Raw genomic sequence first — 23500 nt, 5'->3', positions numbered from 1 at the left:
AACACTTGTGCATTTCAGAGGAGCGGAAACAAGACACCAGAACCTCAAAAAAACACTGCAATAAATACACTATAGCACACTTGTGTATGTTTGAGAACCGACAACATGAGGTTCTCAGTTGAGACTGTTTTTGCTACATCTTTTATTAATTCCATTCGTTCAAAAGTAATACTAGAGTAAAATGATTTTCAAAAATGATTAGCCTAATGTATAAATTAATGAGTATTTTTGGTATAAGATGTGCTGGTTTTAGGGCTGTCTTGTGGGTGTCCTCCACAATGCCATGCCCACCCTTTACTGGTGTCTCCCTGCCAAAGATTTGCTGTTTTTGGCAAGCATTCACATGTGGCTTTGTGGCACTTGTAAAGACCACACTGTTTACACACACACATGCACACTAGCTTACACACTCACAAAAATACATTCAAATTCATATTCTCGTTCTAGAAGTTCACATTCCATTCTCTTTTTCTCATACGCACACATATACATTCATCAAGTATCCTTTACGGCCCCTCATCTGTTTCCATTTTCTTGCAAATGCTCAGGTTTTATTGCCTCAGTTTAGTATTTCATGGCAGATTTACCCAGTGGTTTGGTCCTTCACCAACTATAGCTCTAATGACGGCATATCTCTTGTAAATTGTGGCGCACCAATAATCTTCAGCTCAAAGGGACTTTTACCCCCTCCGCTCTCCAACACACACATTCTCCCACTAAAACACACACACACACACACAAGCAAACACACAGACACATACCTAAACATACACTCAGCACTCTGAGGTGGCCTTGCTTGCATTTTTGCCCTTTTCAGAGAAACACCTCCTTATTTCCTGCACTGTATAGGCCACACAGTATGGGCCACTAGAAGTGTTGTTAATAGAAAGTGAGAATGAGGATGAGTTTAGTTGGTGACAGTAACCTGCTTAAATTTTACATTTCTTTTTAAAACATATATTAAACAAACGGAAAAAGAGAATTCGAGATCTTTAATCAGATATTACTAAGGATCACATGTACTGAATTTAATTTGATATACCTGTACATCTGTCTACTTGCAATGCTGTATCACATGGATCATACAAGCAGTCGTGCTTAAAAAGACAGCAGTGGAGAAAACAGGCAGAATTAATGTTTAACATGACATCTCCTAAGGCCTCACATGTCCTGCACTGCATCAAAAAGAAATCATCTGACAGGATTAAGAGGTAAGAGAAATATATTGCTGAGCTAAGCTTCCGCAATTCGCCAATTTGATTTACTTTGCAGCTTTCTTGACCCTGTTTTCTGACAGTTCTCTACAGTTGAATACATAGATAATTTCACAATTCAAACTGAACGCCAGATATGTTTGGTGTGTGTTGGTACGTATCATCCAAAATATGAAACATCTAATTCCTCACGTTTGAATAACGGCCTGTTTAAGAGGTAAGAACACGAAAGTGTCATGCTCACACTTTTTTATTTTCATTGTTTTACAGCTGTCAAAAAATACACAGTCTTGAAACCAAACCTCCTTGTCACCCAGCAAATGTAATGGGTGATCGTCTCTTAACAGGCTTATTTAATCACAATGCTTTGAAATTATTTTATCACAATCAATGACAGCCACCGAACATCCCTATGACATGCTGCCAGATGTTCAGGGACTGCAGTCTCTCTCTCTCACTCTCACACACACACACACACACACACACACACACACTCTAATCTCTCACTTGAGCTGAAGAGTCACTTGCTCTTGTGACAAAGGGGTAATTTGTGTTGGCAGGTTTTAAATTAATAACACTTGAACATGGAATTTGACTTGAAAATGAGTCTATTACGGTCGCATCTGCTCATTGTGTACAAATGTCACGTATTAAATTTGATGAGAAATATAAAACGTAATATTTTATAACGTTATACAAAACCAAATAAACAAACAAACAAAAAACACTTAACTAGTCAGAGCTTGCACATGACCAAAAAAAAGGTTACTTTTACAATCTGCGTGTATGGGCACGCTATGGCCCACTGAATGTGTTTTCTCAAAATGATAACCATTGACAAATATCACTTATTAAGTGTACCACACAAGGTATACATTAGGCGAAGCTTATGGTAAATTTTCCTCTACCTCTAACATATATTTGACCCGAGCTTGTTAAGAGAAAAATGCAATAATTGCTAGTATGATGCCAGGACTTGTAAAATCTACAACATCTCTCCAAGCACAATATAAAACCACCGAATGTGCAAACCTGTGTTTGTCTGATGCACCAAAAATGGCTAATTTAATTTTCAGATGCTATTGATTTTTTTCCTACTTCCTTTCATTTTCCTAATGAAACACTTCAGAGAAGTGCAGCACCAGGTTAATAATGAAGTTTTAATTTGCATGGATGCAGAAGGAATCACTTAAATTGAATCCAACTTTCTGTCTTTCCATTGCATTGTGTGCACTTGGCTGGTCTGGATCACATCTAACGGAATAAGAATAAGCTTCTTTTTTTTTAAACTGGTCTTCAAGCCATTTTAAAAGTGTGTGATTTTATATATATATATATATATATATATATACATTTGTGAAATACAATATAATGTTAACAAGAAGAGGTTGTTTAGGTCTTTGCTTTAAAAGACAGGGATAAAGATTATGAGAAATGCATTGATCAGTGGATAGAGAACTCCTTAAAACAAGCTTTCTTTTAGAGATGATTGGGTCATTCATTTCACCACCTAACATATGAAAGTATTGACTGTTCCCACAGCCTCTCTCTTCTCTCTCTAACCCTGCCCAGGCTAAAATATATCAGGAGCCTTACAGTATTCAATAAGTCATGGATTTATTCATTTGCAAAAGAGACAAACAAGCAATATATTAAACCGTTCTGTTATTGCAAGCGGATGATATTGATCAGCATGTTTGTGGTGAGAGTGACAGGGACATGATCTAGTATTTACAAGTGGTTTGCGCTGGCTCGTATTAAAAATCTGAGATAAATGACATGTGCGTACGGTTCCTTTATAAGACACAGTCAACTGTTCCTCCGGATTGAAATGTTTCCACAACAGCAAAGGCCGCTTTTGCAGGAGGAAAAAAAAAAAAAAGCTGCAAGGCTGGATATGATTAATTATGAAATATGAACAATGACATTCTGCGTTCCATTAATGGTTGAGTAAGTCATTTGGCAGGGAAGTTCTGTCGTTGCGGTGTGGTAAGGGACTGCTCCGTGTAACAGGATTCTCTATTCGGGTTCATCAACAGCTCCAAAACGGAGAGTCACATTTTTCCAGCTCTCACTCGCAGATTTAAAAGAAAAAAAGGCACAGGCAAAAGACAAAGACAGGGGAGAGTGAGAGAAAATGAGCACCTTCTCTATAAAACGGTTGTCATTCTGTCTAGAAACTTCCAAAAAATATATGAAAATAACAAAAATAATAAATAAAATAAAAGGCTTGTCTTCTATACTTTTAATTTCATTGTGGTGGTACTAATATTTATCATTCGGGGGTATATATTAATACAATTCCCTCTGTGATAGGATACAGCAGCTGAGCGGGGTCATAAGAGCCATACACCGTTAGGTGGACTACTCAATTTTTGGTCAATTTTAAAAAGAAAATATAGCATAATCTATCAAGTACATGATTCATGTAAATCATGTTTAGATGACAAGAGAAGAAACATCATCAAAGCCAGTTTCCGCACACAACTGTGAACTGTGAACAACAGCAAACTGTTACATTTACATTTTGCAGATGCTTTTATCCAAAGCGACTTACAGTTGGGGAATACATCAAGCGATTCATCCTTAAAAAGAAAACAGACGCAAGAAGTGCTCGTGACACCAGGTTTCAGGCATTGTTCAAAAATACAAGCTAGAAATAATAGGAGTAAATAAAAATGTGGGATAAAATCTAATAGTATTGAAAGAGAATGTCAGCACTGGCGCTATGTCGGTGTAAACAGATTTTCTCCTGTCTGTTATACTGTGCTGGTAGTTCATGCCTGTCAGCTGCACGCTGGAATATCAATAATCTTTACGTTCAGCAGCGACGGCTCTTAAAATAGCAGCCAAAATATCCTAATTAACGGCTGACGTCTGGGGTGATGTCCGTTAATCAAAGAACAATTTTGTAGTTTTAAGCTTAATCTCTGTTTCATTTAGAATTTAGTGTTTGGTAAATATATAATTAAATTCTATTTTTTGCTTGCTGAAGGACACAGATAAATATGAAAAACAGGTTTATGTTTAAATAAATGTTAAATTGATATCTCTCGATGGTCAGTGGTTATGAAAAAAAATCACAGTGACATCAGTTGATGCTTGACTTTAAAAATGTCCTTTTTTTATGTTGTTTTTACATTCATTTGAAGAGTAAATATGAAATTATTTCAATATAAAAGTATATTTAATCGATGTAGTCGACTTACACTTGATTAATCGTGAATAGTTTCAAAAAAGAACCGTGTGATTAACTTAACTTTTTTAACTTTTTTTTTTTTTTTTTTTACATATTCCTCTTCTTCATCTTGAGCGGACATATTAACCTCCAAAGCAAAGCACGAAACCAGCTCTCCTCCGAGTCATCGTGTGCCATCTGCAACACCTTCTCTTCTCCACGCAGAGCTGATTACTGTCCCCATCACTAACGAGCTGCTGCAGTGCTATTGTCAATGTTCTGACTGAGGACTCACTTAAGGCATTCTGCACCTCATTAACAGTAATAAGTGGTATCTGCCACCTTCTTTGTCAGCAGGGTAAGCAATCAATAGGGTCATTTCACATCATAACAGCTACCGGGGCACATTACTATCTTGTTCATGGCGGGAATAGCAGCCATTAAGAGCTGGCGCAGATTAGATGAGAGGAGAAGACAGATGGAGAGAATTACATATGAGTAAGAGACAGATCAATAAATGGATAGCAATGAAGATAATTCTGCAACCGGGAAAGACGAAGAGAAGCCCCCCGTTCTTCTCTTAAGGGCGTGTGGCTGTGTGTATCGGTGCATACGTGTGTGTGTGTACTTCCATGGCCTGTTGCCCCTTGCTGTGTGGTGCCAGTGTGTTTGCACCGTGCTGTCATCACAAAACAACTCTGATCAGGGCTAATTAAAGCACTGCAGAGTCTGAACAGATGCACCCACTCCTTTAATTACAGGAAACCCAGTCTTTAATATTTTATAGAAATGGACTTAAGCACGGAACCCCAATGAGTCTGACATTGAGAGGAGATCCTGCAAGCTAAATGCAAATGCAAAGAAAGCTTTATTTATTTATGTATTTGTTTAATTTTGGATTCGGATTTATTTATAGCGTCGGGTTTGTGGGATTCGACTTGGTTGCCTGGTTGCTCTGAGACCCACTGTAGAGATCTGTGTGCTTAAACAAAAGTTGCGGGACCTTGTCATTAAGATACGGTAAAGCCTTCGATCCGCTGGGGCAAGAAAGACAATTACCACAAAAGGGTATATATATATGCATATGTTAATTATGAGGAATGTTTGAGATGTGTAAAAATGTTTCAAATGCCTGGTTTCGGTGGGCCCAACAAGAAGGCAGGATAATGCTAAACCAAGCAGGCCCAAAGAGAAAAGATGTTTCATCACAAACTGGTGGGCCTCTTCCCACTAACCCATTAGCCAAATGCTTCACTGTAATCATCACAAAAAAAAAAAAAAGAAAGAAAGAAAAAACAAATACAGACGATCAATTTTTGCCACTTTCTTTATCTCGTTTTCCATCATTTTCTAGGCTAGACACAAAATCCCTTTTAATATAAATAGCTCAATAAGCACAATTACCAACGCAGAGTCAGTAAGAGCGTACAATAGCGTAACATAATTATAATAATGATATTGCTGTGGACATGTGTTAACACTCAGCTCAGCCGTGAAACCCGCAATGAGATTGCATGAGCCCAAACACTCTCTGTGCGACTCTGCTGAGATGCGATATACTTAATGCTCTTTGATATGTACCACCCATTAAAAATAGATGGCAATAAGTCATTAAAGGCATGTGAATTAATTTAATTAGCCATGAACTGCTATGTGCAGCAGCATGAGGAAATGCATACTGCAAACAGAGAATGATGTTGATACGGGTCAGTGTGTAGGCAGGGCCGGATTAACCATATGGGCATTCGGACACAGGAACGCTTTGGTGTGTGTACACCGAGTGATGGTGTAGGTGGGATAATCCAACTCAACTTATTAGTTAACACAAGCAAACAAGATTTATTTCATCAAAGCAAACCAAGCCACGGCCAGAGCAGAAAAGATGCAACAGCATAAATAAATAATTCACAAACACAGAGATCACATCAAAACACATCAGCCTGGTCATTCAAACTAAACCGAACAAAAGACTTTCAAACATTGTTATACTTTTAAATGTCATCTCTTCATAATCTGCATTAGTACATTACAAGCACAAAACGTACATTGAATGTATAATGTACAAGATTTGTGCATCAGTGCCATTTTTAGATGGCAAAATACAGCAGGTTTGTGTGAGGAGCTGAGCAGAATGTCAATTGTTAATCGCTAAAAATGTTGATGCAGGTGAGAGCCAATGAAAGTTAGATTTTTCTACCATAATCCTGTCATAAAGCTTCTTGAAACAGTAAGGGTCGCCAGGTTTTCACAGGAAATTCTGCCCGAGTGCTACTCAAAACTAGGGGGGTAGTTAGCACGTTATTGGAGTCGCTTCAACCCGCGGACATTAAAAATATCCTACGAAAATTGTGTTCCACAGAAAAACCAAAAACTTGACAACACTTGTAGTGATATTTGAATTTGTAAGTGTGGAAACATCAGCAAATGTAAGTGTTTTATAACCACGTTTTACGTAAAATTATTTTGGCATCGTGTGACATTTTCATGACTATGGAAGTGTTGCTAAAAAAGTCTTTTACTAAATTCATAGGAAACTATTAATCCCATAGATAAAAAAATTTAAATAAACATTAAAAGTACTATTCACATATGCAATTTTTTTATTCACCTATTCTATGATGAGCATGTCTTTAACTTCTACATGCAAATTATTTTTGATTATTCCATTTTTTTAGTGTTATCACTATTTCTTAAAAGAGGACATTTGTAATAACTTGGCTGTTTGTTTTGTTTTTTTTTTTTCCTTCTTGAACCGAACTGAAAAAATGTAATCGTGAATCACTAAATAAATAATAAAAATAATAATAAAACTCGTTTTCATAGCCACTCTGCAGCGTGAGAAAAAGTAAGACTGGAAGTGACACATTGGATATGGAAATCTCTTAAAGCACTAATACCTCCCATTTTGAACTCCCTAATCTGGGCCTCGTTTTCTCTTCGTCCTCTGCCTCCCTTGGTCCTCTCAGGTTAGGTTACAACAGCAGGAATGAGGGAGTAGAAGCGGTAACACGAGGTACCACTGGGAGCGATGGCCCTCCTGTCAGTGGTGTGCAGATAACAGGTCCGTACCCCCACCAACACATCCCACTTTCATAATGCTCCAGCCCTTCTCAGGAGCTTGCCAAAAGCAAACACCTACTCAATGCCTCAAACACACTTAAACACTCTCACGCATAGTAAACACACACACACACACACACACACAGAGACTCTTATAGAGGGAGGGACAGAGAAGGCAGACCAAAATCCCCTGTTCCACTGTTTCTCTCCACCTCTCTGCATGTGTCTTGTCAAATTTTCTTCAGCTAGTATTGTCGCAGGGTATGTATTTTTCTTAAAAGTCACAGTTTAAAGGGACTGAAATCCCTCTTAGTGTGTGCCACTATCTATTAGCCTCACCTTCTACTATTTGTTCAACCACCATTTGTTCAACCAAGTGTTTTCATGTTTCTCTCTCTCCCATTTGAAGTGCTCAGTCAAAGGCTTCCTCGGCCCCTCTCCTGAGGCCCAGACAAGGACCTTTGACACTCTTGTGGCAATAAAACATTCATGCGACTTGGAATCTGAACACAATGCAATTTCCCTGGTTTAACCTGAAAGGAATGCACTAGTCACAACAGACTACATCATACTGCCATTAGGCCCTGCCAAGGAACTGCTTTTCTGGCTCTGCTTGGCTGCCTTTGACGGGAAAAGCACAGAAAAAAGGCGGTGAAACAGAGAAAGAGACACACAAAGCCCCATACATGCTGAGTTTGCAAAGGGGCCATTTCTGACTTCCTCCGGTGACTGTCTCCACCTACTGTCACACACACACACACAGCTTACAGAGAGATGCTCACGTACACGCTCGCATACTGATCTAGGGATTCTTTGGCTGACCTCAACACCACACAATCCTGTAATGATTTTTTTTTTTTTTTTTTCAAGCAGTCACCACCTCATCTATTTAGCGCATGCATGCTCAGACACAGCAAACACGATCAAACACAGACGTTTTCACGTAAAAGCACATTTCCCCCAATTGCACTGTCTCTAAAGATTACTTAAAAATCATAATGAAACAAATAAACACTACTTAAAAAATAGGCGTTTTTATTTTAGGAAGTTACGCATTTTTCCGTCTGTTTCTGGAGAGTACTTCCTCCCTGAATGGAGTTTCTCTATTAGTGCTATCAAGCTCTAGATTGGTGCTTTATTGAGTGTTTTATGGGAGCTGTGGACAGAGCAAGCGGGCATCAACCTTTCAGCGTCTAATCACACAATGCACTAGGGAAATGCTGGTTGGGGGGAGGGGTGTCGCTCTCCCCATTGAAGAAAGAGAAAAAAAGCACAAAAAAATAAAAAGCAAGAGAGGAAAGACAGGGAAGGAAGCAAATAGTACAACTAATGTCAGCTAGCAGTGGTTGCTGTCAGTGCTGTATGTGTATGTGTGCAGAGGTCGCAAACTGGTCAGCAGATGGAGGGTATTTAGGCTAAGTTAACATCCTAAAAACAAACAGTCTCCCACTCACTCCAACACACACAGTCACTGCATCTACAGTAAGTAGTGGCCAGTGGGTCACCAGAACATCTGCACCTCTTGGAAAAGGTATGAATATGGTTCAGAGCAGTTAAGGTATTGACAGAAACAGAAATACACTGATACGTAAGATTGCTTTTTAAAATTAAATAAGTGCAGACGTGTGCTGCACGGTGTAAAAAGTAACCACCTGATTTAAGCAAGGTTTAGATGAAATTTTGTTAATTAAGATTTGATATGTTTTTAAAAACAGAGCAGCCTGCTCCACTCAAATACCTTGCAAATGACTCTAAACTCTAAATATACCTCTTTTTAGGAAAACGGTTACGCTGAAGTCATTTTCAAGCTACGCTTGGCACTGTTTCTGAGCTGAGGCGCTGACAGGAAGTAAACTCTCACCCCCCACCCCAAATTTTCAGACTGTTTCTATGCCGTGCCAGTAACTCATCAGCACATATCTATGTTGCGGCTTATGTACACGCTAATAATATTTGAATGCAGTTGTGAACTGAACTGAACTGAGCTCATGGTAAATCTATTGCCACTGTGTGTGGCCTGACACAGTCGGGATATGACTCAGCCACTCTCTCCAAGGGAACCTTGGGAACTGCTTATGGAACACTTTGGCTACCTAATAAAAATGTGGACTCTCAGTGCAGCCAAAATCCTATTCTGACCGACTACAACTCCCAGTCAATGTCAGACACAGCTGGGAGACGCAGATTCCACTAGATCCTGGCATAACAGATACCGGCCTTAACTATTCCCCTACTTTCATCCCACTACTGTAGGGGGGTTTGAAAAGAAAAACTCGATCTAAATTTGATGGACTCAACACGGTGATGCACTACAACACAGAAGTGATTTTTTTTTCCCTCCCCGAGAGATTGCGTAAGTGTTTATGTGGGTGTGGTTGTGTGTCCTCAAGACAGGGAGAAGCTGGGTTTGCTATGGGTCACAGCTGAGGTGTGTCTGCAATATGTGTGTGTGCAAGACAGAATTAACGAGAGTTAAAGAGAGAGCGTGTGTGGCCCGACAGAGAGAGAGAGAGAGAGAGAGAGAGAGAGAGAGAGCAAAAGAGGGGCTAAGGGGAAATGGGAAAGAGTTGTTAAGGAGAAAATGAGCCCACGGCAGCACAACAGTGAGCGGGCGGTGGCAGCTGGCGTACTGTGCTAATTCAGCACTTTAACAAATCAATGCCACTTGACAAGTACTTTCCCAACACATCACATTCAGAAAGCCTCTCTGTGTGCATGTTTGGATGTACATACACAAATCTTTCTACCGTATAAGAGTTACAGTGTTTTAGTGTATGATAATTCCGTCATTATTTACTCACCCTCATGTCTTTCCAAACCTGTGTGCTGAAATTTTCTGTGAAATACACAAGGAGACATTTTAAAGAATGTACCATTTTTATTTCTTTTTTTTTACCATGGGACAAAGTAAGAAAAATCTATATGAAACTATCACATCTGTAAGAACTTTTATTGTTATTGTTAATTTACAGTACTTATTGGTATGATTGTGTTTGCTACAATGTTGCAGAAGCAAGTAATGACCGTAAAAGGAATGACAAAATAAAAATGAGAAATTACAATGTTAAAATAACACATATTAATGAAACAGTATTAAAATAGCGTGCCGAGTAATTAATACAATTACGAAAGACATACAATAAGCACACAACAAGACAATATGAACTAAAAATACCGTAATGTTTAAAATAAGTAGTTGGTTGTGCACTGCAGGTGAAAAAAATTAATTTGGCTGCAACTGATCGTTAATTGTCTTAAAGAAATTCAAAACTGTGGCAAGAGGTTTGAGAGAAGTGCTTTTTCCTCATTTCTTTATACTCAGTGCATATGAAATGAAATAAGTTTCCTCTTGCTGTAGCTCTCAAATCTTTAAATCTTTCAAATTTCAATTCTGTGTATTCAAATTACCGCTAGGTTAACTTAGCTGCAAGAGCATTGGCATCCATGAAAATGAAAACCTGGCGCTCCACGTCGATGCAAATTTTTCTTTATCATTATAATTATTACCGCTTTTAATCTGAACATGTACGCGAATGACACTTTCAACAAATTTTGACTGAACCATTTTGGCCTGTTTTTCTTGTACCCCATTTGTATGGCTTATTAAATACAACGCATGAGCTGTACAGACTACAAGTACCGATGTTTGTCTTGTGATCCTTTCTGGATCTTGACAGCCGTGGTCACTACAGACTGTGTATGGAGAAGACCTGCATGACATTTTTCAACATTTCTCCTTTTTGGTTTCTATGACATGAGAGTGAGTAATCGCATAATGATTTTGCCCTTGGCCCCAGAATGTCCATTTATGTCAGAACACTTTAGGAAATCCTCACAGAGAGAAAAGAGAATAACAAAGGAGAAGTTAGTCTTTTGCTTTGCTCCTTTTTTCGAGTCTACAGCTCTTTTGACTGAAATCGGGGACAAAAGAAGCACAGTGGGGTCACAGTGAAGGGGACACAAGGCTGTGATCATGTGATTATCACGCGGTTTTTGTCCCTTATTCCCTAATTCAGTCTTCAGACTTCTATCGAGGCATCTATATGTTTTTTTTTTTTTGGACTAAGCATGCATAGATGTTCTTTGTATTAATTATTTGTTGTTGCCATTGTTATTTCTATACTTGGTTTTACACCGTCGAGTGTGAAAGTACAATTTAGACTTTAGTTTCATTTATTTATTTTTCTGTTAATGTGAATATAACACCAGCCCCTTGAGATGTTCCTCCACTCCTGTCAGCAGCTGTAGGCAGTAATAACACACACAAGACCTTTATCAATACTCTTATGTATTCAATTTCAAAACAAGAACATGTTCCCTCTTGTCTGTGTGATGTGGATCAGAGAACGCAGCTCATGCTGGTTCCTTCTAGTAACAAATGTAGCCAGAGGCCTTTTTCAGGTCTAAGGCACGTCGGGCTGTGTGAATTAGCTGTGCGCTGAATCTCAAAAATGCATTAACATTTATTCTTCACAGACAGAGAAAGACCAAAGACTGCACCTATAAAAAAAGAAAGCAGGCCTCTGCTTCACAATGATGATAATGAAGCCATTAAGTCCAAGTGTCTGTCATGTAAGAATATACAAGGGGCTTTAAAAATGCATCCATTCACCATCTTTAGACGGTGGCCGGTACGAGTAAGTCGAGGTAATGGAACAATAGCTTGAATAAGAGATGCATTCTCACATGTGTCTCCTCTGGAGTTTAGGATTTAAGGATTTAAATGTTAATATTCATCTCATAGCTCTATTCTCTTACTACATACTTTGCATCATTTTACTATTTAAACTCATTTCAGCTAAGTCTCATTAGCTACGAATAATAAATTATGCATGTACAGTATGTTCGTACGCACATATGTTTACATACACGCTTTTGGATAAAACAAACGGAACTGAATAAAACGTGAATGAAAGCATACGCTCTTTGTGTCACGGAATTCCTTTGCTCTTCAAGCCATTTGTCTAGACTACAGGACAAGTCAGCAAAGTTGTATCCAAGACAGAGAGAAAGAGAGAGGGAGAGAGAGAGTCCATCCTCAACCCTCCCTACTGCCCGTGAGGTGATTACACTCGTCTTTTCCCCAAAGTAAACCGCCCATTCTTATCGCTGCAGTACAGTTAATCCTGCCTCTCTGTCCCTCAGGGGTGTCAGAGAGGTGGGGAGGGGAAACGCTGGAAGGAGAACACATTTGCCACTTGTCTATGACACATAAAACCCGAGGTCCTTCAGGCAATCAACTTTTACCTCACATGTATTTGCTCATCTGAAGACCCCTGCCAGCTCAACTGCTAGTAAAGGGGGGAGGGGGGGGTCACAGGAGAGACAACCTAAATTAACACTTGACATTCAATACGGTCAGGGCCTTAATTGGCCAGAGCCTTCCTTAGAAAGCAATTTTCTATTCCCCAAACTACCTCAGGAGTGTCGTGCATGAAATGAGGTTGAGGGGGAGAGTATTTGCGTCTGTGTGCGTGTGCATTCATGGCACTACAGACGCGGAGTGTTCAGTGGCCTGATGGTCCCTTCTTCGCTCTAATGAGTGGAGATCAAATATTGGTACGCGATATGAGTTGTACTGAGAAAGGAGCTCCCAACCCCTCTGACACACACACACACGCACACACACACATACACACACACACGGTTCCCCCTCCTTGCTTTTTTATTCTTTGTGAGTTATGACAAGTGTCTGGTGACCACAAAATGCCAGAAGCAACCTCTGGGCACTTTATTTTATGTGCTCACTCTTCTCTAAACAACACACACTTGCACACACCCGCACGGACACAGACAGACGTGCATAGTGTCTTTTCAGACCTCACTTCACAGAGGATACCGTTACCGGTGATGCTATTAATGCTTTCAACCTGAAAGGAATTACACTTCCTTTAGCTGATCAGACAGCATTTTAAACTTTTAAATGCATCCTCTATCTGTAATCCCCTCTATGCCATGGGTATTATCAATTGACTTTAAGACCAGATAATGTACTTCTCCCACACATATGCTCCTGGAAATAGAGTTTCACTTCACATGATTATAATCCCCACTCCTTGAATCGTGTAATAGTTGTTGAATGGGTGCAAATCAATAGTGCTGAAATAACAGAAGGCTTGCCTACTGTTAACTGCCCATGTACATCTCACGCAACGTGAGACGGATTTATCCGCGCGGGTCGATGCGATGCGAAGCGCACCTCACTCCCTGAAGCAAACAGGAATTCGCATTTTAGACCGTCTTAATAGATCTCAAATATTTAAAAATTCTTTTGAACATCGCTGGTCACTCTTTAAAGAAAAATTAACGGTGCAACAAAACATTCTGTTAATGTACCCAATTGTGGCCTGTACCAAATGAAAAAAAAAAAAAAAAAAAAAAAAGGTAGGTAAAAGCTAAAAAATGCACAAACATCCCCAATCCTCTTTTTTTGCTGGAAACAGGGCCATTATCAGAGAGTGTCTCCACTCTGCTACAGTCAGCAGCTCCTGATAAGGACAAGGAACTCTGACCTCTTTGGTTGCCTAGATACACTGGCCACTTCATTTGGAGTCTATCACAAGAGCAAATGAGTTTGTTTGAGCTTTAATTGACACCATGGATTGGAGAGAAGCAAGAGCAGTACCGCTCAATATATGACAATAAACCCACCCTAAATCACATCTGCTGTGCATCTGTGAACCATGGCACTGTGACTTTTTAGGCATTATATCTAATTTGATTATTTAACATGCACACTTTTACATGCTCTAGGCGGTACGCCAGTCAGTTCATTTTTAAAATGGACCCTTTTGATGATTTGTAAAATGCTTATAAAAATTGCGTCATTGCTACACGTGCATTCCCCTCTGGAATCACAAAATACACGACAGCAGTGAAGTAAATGGACAAATTCATCCATTTGAAGTGTTTCTAAACCGCAACAAATTAAGTAGCATATAAATTCTTTTACTAAACCATCAATTCATAAAAAAAAACAAAAAACAAAAAAAAACATATATATGCAATTGTTGCATTAAAAAGCTATTTCTACGTACTCTATACATATATATATATATATAGAGAGAGAGAGAGAGAGAGAGAGAGAGAGAGAGAGCATGTAGAAATAGCTCTTTAATGTAACAATTGCAGGTTAGCACTTTTTACGGAGTGGAATGATCCTGAGAAAAGTCTCGTGAATGTCTGTTCTGTGTGTTTCCACAATCTGGGGTGTATCAGTATAAAGAAGAAAAGCGTTTTCCCTCAAACCTTGAGCTACAACACACACTAGCACAAAAGATTTTGATATAAAATACGCCTCTAGTTGATTGCCATTGTGGTTGATGACAGCACAAGCCTACACACACGTTCACACACACTCATACACACACTCGCATATATTTTCTACAAGAGCTTGGCCACAATTCTTCGGGTTAAAACAGAAAGGCACGGATAAAAACTGAGGTATTTCAGAGTCAATCTAACGTTTTAGAATTTTATATGCATGCAGGAAAAGATCAAAGAAATGTTTACATGCTCAGTAAATTTCTTTTGATATGCAACTTTGTGACGGCGATGAAGGGGGAGGGAGGACACAGCTTTTTGTCTCTTTTCCATAAATCATAGTTTGTATTATAAATAAAAATATCTACAAGTTAAAGTTCAAATATTCTCAAGCTGATCAAGACCAAGCAAACGTTTCTGTAAGGTAAAATTACGAATAATTACTAAATGAAAAGCATTCCTTGCATTAAGGGATTCAATTTATCTTCTTTCAAAAATATGTGATCGTTGTCACTTTTGTACTTTATTCAATTTAAATTCTTTTTTTTTATATATATATATATATATATATATATATATGTGATTTTACACCAAAAATGAGTCTATATGAACCAATATCAGAGAATAAACACAAGAATGTCCAACAGCCAAATAAGCATTTTTCTTTGCATCAGCATTGGCATTTTTAAATGACTTGGGCTGAGTGCTTTTCTTTCCCGTGCTCAACAACACCAGTGTAGTGTCACTAATGAGGAAAACCACCGTGAGCAACTGAAATTACTGTCATTATCTGCGGACATATGTAACTACAACAGTAATAACGGTGGAAGGTAGTAATAAAAATAATAATAATAATAATGGTAAATCAGCCACAATATTAGATGAAATTATGGTGACACAGTCAAACCACACAGCAAAATGGAAAATGAGAGACTCTTTTCCGCTAGAGGAAAGTGTGATGTTCTTGTTTGTGTATTGTTGATGGGAGAAATTGCCCTCTTAGCTGTTTAAGATAGCGGCCTCTGAATGTGCCAGTGGCACTGGCAACAATCCCAAAAAAAGAAAAGAAACAAGAAGCAAAAAAAAGAGATGTCATGCTCTCATTTCATGGCCCATGTTCCCATTACATTATCATTAAGAAGCACGGTTTTCCAAAATATTGTAGTCTTACTTATTGTTCACTGTCCTTAAACAAACCAGCGGTATCATTTAGGTGTTTAATACTATTTACGTGTGGTTTGTGTATTGCAGTGCATACGGTTTTTAATTTGAGTGATTTTTAGTTAAAGAAGATAATTGCTAAAAGCTTGCTTTTCGATACCCTATAACGTTTGTAATCTCACACATATCAGAGGAATTCCGTTTCCTAAAAATGGACCTCAACGATATCCGAGGTTATTCGAGCCTCAGAAAAAAAAAGCGAACCATTTGGTTTTACCTGCATATCCGCGCAAAACATATTTTCCGCGTCTCTGAACGATTTTCTGCAGACGAGAAATGAACATTTGTGACTTGATCAATCACCGGGGGGTGCTGACGTTTGATTGCTTTTACATCAGCAGATGTAAGACTCTCACACCTGTTAAATATGTTAAAAGTGATAATAAAATCATGTGAGAGCTTGGAGAGCATAATTTTTCAGGATCTCAGGTGGTGTAAAGCTGAAATGTGAGACTAACTGCGGCGTCCCGGAGTTAAAGATGAAACCCAGTGGTAAAGTGAAAACACTCAGCAGGCTTTGGGGTCTGACTGTCTGATTTGAATGACCTTTACGGAAGGGCAGGTGTTTTCTGGATTGGACGTGGCATAACTCCATACCAGTGAAGGTCTCGGAGGACTTGATAACTGACTCCAGTGACTCTAACTGACTCTTGTTAGAGCAACTGTAAATCATAATGGAACCTCTTACCGGCATTCCGGGACTAAAGCTCTCAGGCGCAGACAGCGGCGGCGGCAGGAGCAAGAAAATCATCTCCGTTTAGCAGATGCTTTCGTACTCGATACTGATAAATAGAGGACGCGCGGATCAAGATCACGTTAAATCTGCGTATCTGTTTTATCTGGTTTGTCATGACATCTTTTTTTTTTTTTATTTCAATGTAATCAGCAAATGAAAAATAAACGGCTGGGCTGTTTACAAATGAAAAAAAAAAGTCCATAAATGATTAAAAGAAACTTTGACTGTCATCGTGTAATTCCAGCACATTCTTTCTTTGTTTTAAAACATCTGGTCTCACAACACAGCCATCTTTCTCCTCCTAACTAGGTTATGATACCTCTGCTCACTCTTCAATAATTTAGGAACTGAGACCTTAACACTTACGGACATTTATTCTTAAGCGTAGCAAGGAAATCCAAATTGCATCATTCTTAAGAGTTTGGCCGCAGTTAAAACTAAAAATTGTACTTTAAATACCACAGGACGGTTTATGTTCTGTTGAACAGATTTAAATCTACACTTAAAATGCATTTAAATATATTCACGAGCAGAAGTTTTGTGTAAGATATGCATTTTTTTGCCTTTTTGTAGAGTATTTAAAAACATGAATTAATAAAATGTTTATGCAAATTTTTGTGTGGATCAGTTTATATTTACATGGAGGTAGTACACAGGGTGTCTCATCTGCGGGAACACAGTCCCTCAGGTCTCGCCTATCAGATCTCTCTGTCTCTAGATGAGGTCTAAGAGGCCTCTCTTTCTCTCTCTCTCTCTCTCTTTCTCAGATCTCTAAGGTCTGAAGGGCAGCTGCTGCATTCTGATTGTGTCAGGCGCTCGGGGAACTAACAAGACGCAGAATGATGGTAATGTCCCCTCATTACCGTTACGCCGGGGGTGGTGACATCCTGACTCTAAGACTATTGAAACAGCAGTTTCCCTTTTAACCAGGACTTCCCTTCTGTTCCGAAAAAAAAAAGAAAAAAAAACTTTTTTAAGCTTGGACCGGCTTGACAAGGACCAAAAATGTACAGGAAAAAAATGGTAGGACCTAAACGAATAGTTTTTTTTTGGTTTTTTTAAATGAACAAATTCGCAACATGCTGTTTGTTATCACCGGACCAGCCTAGATGCATTAATATACGCCAGCAAAACTATTTTTCACGGGTTGTTTAATGCAGCAATTGCATGTGAAAACTACAGAGTGCTGGTGCATTAAAAACCAGCTGAAATTGCTTTATAAATTAAGCAAATGCAGACATCTGTTTCATTGCAATCCCTCATTCGAGCGGCTGAAAAAATGGCTTCACGAATACGAATTTGGCTTTAACGGAGAGGATCGGCGAAACGTGGTCACTATTAATTAAATAATTACTCCACATTTTTGACCGGTTTGAAATGGCTTCTATTTGTGTCAAGCGTTCAACAACGTAATCTGCATTTCCTCGTGGGACAACACAGCATTTCAGCACTCCTCATCCTGATAAGAGCAGAGCAGATGGTCTGACATTTTTAGCACGTCTGCGTCTGCGGCAGTGACCGCGTCCACGTGTCGCCCGCATAGAGCGCAACACCAACCCTCCTCTCCCGTGCTACACCGGAGACGGTATTGCTCCGTTTCCTGACACTCCACAAATATATTCCAGAACGAACATGCGAGTGGCCGTGTCACCCCCCGAGGACAGACAGAGAGCAGAGAAGAAGCACTGCACGAGCATGTGAGTGATGTGCCCAGTGTCAGCTATTGATCATAGCCCAAGGAACACACAGATCTCAAACACCTACTCATATCCACTCACCGCTCCAGAGAATAAAGGAAAGATAGCAACCGAATCTTTAGTGAAGCTGAATGAAAATCTTAACTGGATCGATTTGTGTGCTTTTCAGTGTGGGACTGGGGGTTGAGGGAGGAAGGGGGTAGGGGGTGGAGGTTGTCCCTGTTGTGAAGTGCTGATGAATCTGCCTCCAAACTGGCTGCAAGCCAGTATCACAGAAGAGTGAATTTCTCTACCCACCAGGGACCACTTCCCCTTCCCCAAAAACAACCTGCTTATGTCCCACACTTTTACTCGCTCCCTCTCTTCATCTCTTCGCTTTGAAATACTGGCGAAAAATGCAAGCGAAAGAACGCAATTTGAGAACGTGCTAAAAACCGGGGGTTCGGGACGATAAAGCATCATCTCATTTTAAGAACCAAAAACAATCTTTTTGGGCGGAGAAGGTTCGCGACGAGCGCAGCGATATTTCTCAAGAGCATTTTAGCTTAATATTCCGACACTGCTTTGTAAACAGCCAAACGGCGGGAATTAAATCATGAATATTAAAACTAATTTAACGCAGAAGCCGCTATAAACAACGCGTTTATTAAAAGCCGTAACTGTAGCGTATTGATTAATACGCTAATTGTGTAATCGCTTAAATGGAGTGAGAAATACCGAATAGTTAGTTTTGTTTGTTTCGGGGCAGAAACAATAATGAGTCGACAGCGGAGACGTAGGAAGAGGTGTAGGCAGCACGATAGCTGGCGCGTAACAAACACGCGTTCACGCGCGCCGAAAGAGCGCAGAACTCTCGTATCCAGTCGCCAAACATATCTCGCCCTTTTCTCTCTCGTCTCCTCATCACCTCTACACGCACCTTTTTGTAACTCTTGACTTCCACGATAAAACACGCCGGCGAGCGCTCTCGCTTTACCACAAAAACAGCGAAAAAAGTTTACCACTCTCTCTCTGATCCTCTCCCCGCCCTCTCTGCTTCCTCCACATTCCAGTTTCTCCTTGAAAACATTAAGAGGCTGTCTGTCAGGGAAAGCGAGAGGAATTAGGAAAGAAAGCATCCCTGAGCCAGGTGAGATTACTCCCCTCGACTGAGTCCATTACTTAACAGGGTCAGTAGTTAACGGCGGGAGCCAGATCCGTTCGGCACAAAGACCTCTGAACCGGCAAGCCTCTCTTCTGTACGGTGGCGCAATAATTCGCAGAACCGTCCGCAAATCTAACTTTCCCTGCAGTCGCCGCTTGGCTTTATTGATTCATTTTTCCCGATGCATGCTTAAACGGGTTCCAATTCGCCTCGGTTTTGACAACGACCCTGCGACAGGCACCTTCCTGCCACCGAAGGTCGAAACAGTCACGCTTCCTGTGGCCGCTCCATCTTAGTCAGCACTAGCTGCACCGATGGCGTTGGCACTGCCCAGGGCTCTGCTCTATCTGCCGAGAAAAGGTGGTGGGTGTCTCCCTAACCACATATCCTCTTTCACTCTCCTCTCCTCTCCTCCACTCCACCCTTCTCTTTCTCTCAACCAAGGCCAGCCAAGAGTCGTTTCATCTCGCACCCACACACACATGCGGCACACAGAGGGGAAAAAGAAAAAAACAGACACTTCGCTGTAATCACATGTACACACACACACACACACACACACACACACCCTGTAGGGGTACTCAAACATACACCTGATCAAAAAAGGAGAGAGGGCGACAGTTAAGAAAAGAAAAAGAACTAGGTACTAGCCACGTATGATCAGGAGACCGCAGACTTTAAGGGAAAAAAAGTCCTTAAAAAGAAGAAAACGCAAGTGGAATAATGTAAAAAAAACAAAAAAAAAAAAAAAGTCGGTTTTTTTTGCCAAAATCTAAAAGCGACCTTATTAGTTCATGTATGTGTTTCATTCGGGAAGATATATGCAGGTTTATATTTAGATATATGTTTTTGTTTTTTTAAAAAGCACCCATAAACCGCGTAACCTATAATTAGCCTAATTGCAGGTGGATTTGTTTCTTCCTCCGAGCCGCTTTTAGATTTCAGCTCTCCAAATACAAGAGGACATTATACATGTTTCATTTAATAAATTCAAATAAAATAAATTCAATTCAATTGAAGCAGCTGTATAATCGGGCAAATCGATTATGGCTCTTTTATGGCTCTTTTATGGCTGTTTTAGTTGATTTCGCTCTTCAAGTCTGTATCTAACGCACAAGTCGCACCCGCCACCCGGAGACTTTCACTTTTTAGCTTTTTATTTTAGCTTTCATTTCATCAGTCAAGACTTTCAAATATCAAAATTCATCATTTGAGAGTAAATGATCCAGTTACAGCCTTTCACGTTTTTAATGTGGCGAATAAATGAATTCGCTGCTAAATGAGACCGGCGTTTTCAATAAATCGTTTTACAAAAAAAAAAAAAACAATAATTTTCGGTTTCGTTCGTTTTAAAATAATAATAAAAATAACGATAATAATAAATTCAACATTATTAACGGCAACGTATTTGCCGCTGCCGTTGAACGAGTCTGTTCATTCCTTCAACGAAAATTTCTCGAAAGTTGTTGTATAAAAGAAGTATCGTTTACAATATGAAATAATTTTACATTTATATTTATTTAAAAAAAGGAAAAAAAGAAAACGCCGTTCGTGGAACGGGCAGCGGGGGAAAATAAGAAGATAAGAAGTTCTGAAAAGCCTAGGAGGATGCTGAGAGAGATGTGATCAGACTCAGCACCAGAGGAGAACGGATCACTGCCTTGTTTCAGCACCGCGAGTCAAACCAAGAACCTTTAAGTGACGATTAGTCAAGATCGAGCAATTAGAAGCCATTAATAACCAAAACCAGGCTGCTGCGTAAAACAAACCCCAGCACAGGCATCCAGAATATTTGCTCATGTGGTTTTGATATTAATATCGACCATTACACGTGGCCAGTAGAGTCAGTGTCATTTGTGGAAATGCGCAGGTACTTTTAATAAAAAAAAAAAAAAGGGGGGAGGAAGAAGAAGAAGAAATCGTAATCGGAAATTAATTGAAGATGAAGGTGTCTTGATGTTCTTGATAACAGCAGCCTATAGAAAAAGCTGAAATGAACTTAAGACGCGTGCATTTGGTTTAAATGACACGCTCAAAAAGCATTTCAGCCGCTTTTTAAAAAAATACATTAGGATAGAAAACACATTCAAAAACACGCATGAGTGAAAACTCACATTTAGTGGAAACAGCTAAAGCGTTGCACTGCTTTTTTGTTTTTTTTTAAAAAATAACCAGAACAATATGTATATTTTAATTGATTGCGAACAATAGTATTTTTTTGCATTTCTCTGGAGGTTCACTCGTTTACTGCACGCTATTTAAGCAGCACGACAGACACAATATTCTCCTGACAAAATCACTGATAGCAGCCACACAACGCTGTCATCAACAGCACATGCGATGCTCTTCAAATAAAAGTATTGCGTTCAACGATTACTGAGTGATTTGCGATCGAATTCAAATAAACTGCATTAGACTCACGGCACTCGTATTTTATGCAAAGGATAAACGGCACAAACACTTAATCGCCAGCGTTTTGTTTTGTTTTGGGGGGTTTTTTAGCAAATGTCCAAAGCTGCGAAATTATTTACAAATTGTTTAGACTTGGTTAGCGAACGCTAAGGTCTGCACAGAACGCCCGTGGGCTTCAAAGCGGTGGGCGTTTTGGCGAAGGGTCCGAGCGCAGGACCGAATCCACCTGCGCCGGGGCTCCGATGCGCCGCACAAGGCGACCACGACTCAGGCGTTTCAGTAAAAAAAAAAAAAACACTTCATTCGCTCAAATATAAACCTAACGAAAAAACTTTTATCGACATCGCTTTTTTGGAATATGAAATGAAATCAAAATGGTGTTTCACGTCCGCCTTACGGTGTCGCGTTTGATATTGGTGTCTCTGATAAAAAAAAAAGAGCAGAGCGTGTTCAAAAAAAAAAAAAGAAAAAAAAAAAAAAAAAAAAGTTCGTGAGGAATCTAGAAAGATATGTGGATGGACCCCCATTGTTGGCCGAAGGGAGTCCAGGGGCCTGTGCTCGTATCAGCGTGTGCATGGCACAGAGAAAGCAGCCCTGATGATTAATGTTCTGCTCACCATCTCTCCCACCACAGACCCCGATCCCCCTCCCTTAAACATTCTGTCCTGATAAAAGCATTCAACACGGGAACTTTACAATAACTGCACGCACTGTTATAGAGCTGTAGATTTAACACAGCTTTTAGAGGACCACGACTTTAAGGACGCCAGCAACAAGCAGATGAAGTCAATTAGATGTGTGCCACAGCCCGATCTGCCAAGGGTCACCGAAACGAAATGAAAAGCTCCCACGCTGACCCCGATGCATATCCGCTAATGCAGTTTGTAAATGCTCGTTTTTCTTCAACGCTTTAAAAAACTTTACAAACGAGGCTGAAATCAGCCGCTGGAAACTGCTCAGAGAAGTGAAGCAAAACAAAGCTTTCACGAGTGTTGCGCGAACTTTTTTTTTTTTTTCACACACATGCTAAAAATCGAAATAAAACGAAGGGGGGAAAAGACGAAAATGGTGCTCACCCACAAACACACGGAATAACAGCTACACAGAGAGACAGCGTGCCACTGACCTGCTGGGACATTCTGAAGAGGAGGTTGCTGTCAGTGCTCTGCTGTGTCCATGTCCCCATGAAGCCCGGCTCGGCGCTGGCCGGTCTGGTGCTGAACTGCATGGAGCTTTCTCCTTCTCCTCCTCCTCCCCCTGCACCGCTGCTGCTGCTCCTGCTGCTGGCTCTGGCCGTGGACTCGCGTGCCCTCTCTCGATCTCGTTCTCTCCGCACCACACCGCCTCTCACATCCAACTCTGTCTCCTCAGACTGCCGGCAGAGAAGAGGGGGAAGGGGGGTGGACAGGGGAGCCGGAGAGAAAAGTACGTGAAGGTGGAGGTTCAAAGAGGCAAAGGGTGACTGCTCTGTTCTTTTTTTCTCTTCTGTCCTATTCTTTCTTTCTTTCTTTCTTTCTTTCTTTTTGTTTTCTCTCTCTCTCTCTCTCTCTCTTTGCTATCTTCTCTTGAGAGAGG

The 23500-nt window shown here is 40.0% G+C and overlaps 1 protein-coding gene across 4 annotated transcripts in view; it reads right to left on the bottom strand.

Annotated features, from left to right (window-relative positions):
• Positions 1-23500, bottom strand: part of bnc2 (basonuclin 2) — a 136966-nt gene that overhangs the window by 61632 nt on the left and 51834 nt on the right. For 3 of the 4 annotated variants that reach the window (XM_043237424.1, XM_043237461.1, XM_043237433.1), the window contains exon 2: positions 23052-23297. In XM_043237424.1, the coding sequence (XP_043093359.1) occupies positions 23052-23297 (246 nt within the window). Of the gene's footprint in view, positions 1-10253; positions 10289-23051; positions 23298-23500 lie in introns of those variants that run through there. The other variant, XM_043237442.1, reaches the window with a different exon arrangement.

Source organism: Puntigrus tetrazona, chromosome 1 (assembly GCF_018831695.1).
Source record: "Puntigrus tetrazona isolate hp1 chromosome 1, ASM1883169v1, whole genome shotgun sequence".
Classification (NCBI taxonomy): Eukaryota; Metazoa; Chordata; class Actinopteri; order Cypriniformes; family Cyprinidae; genus Puntigrus; species Puntigrus tetrazona.
Note: the sequence above shows the minus strand (reverse complement) of the source record. Positions and strands in the feature narration are given on the sequence as shown.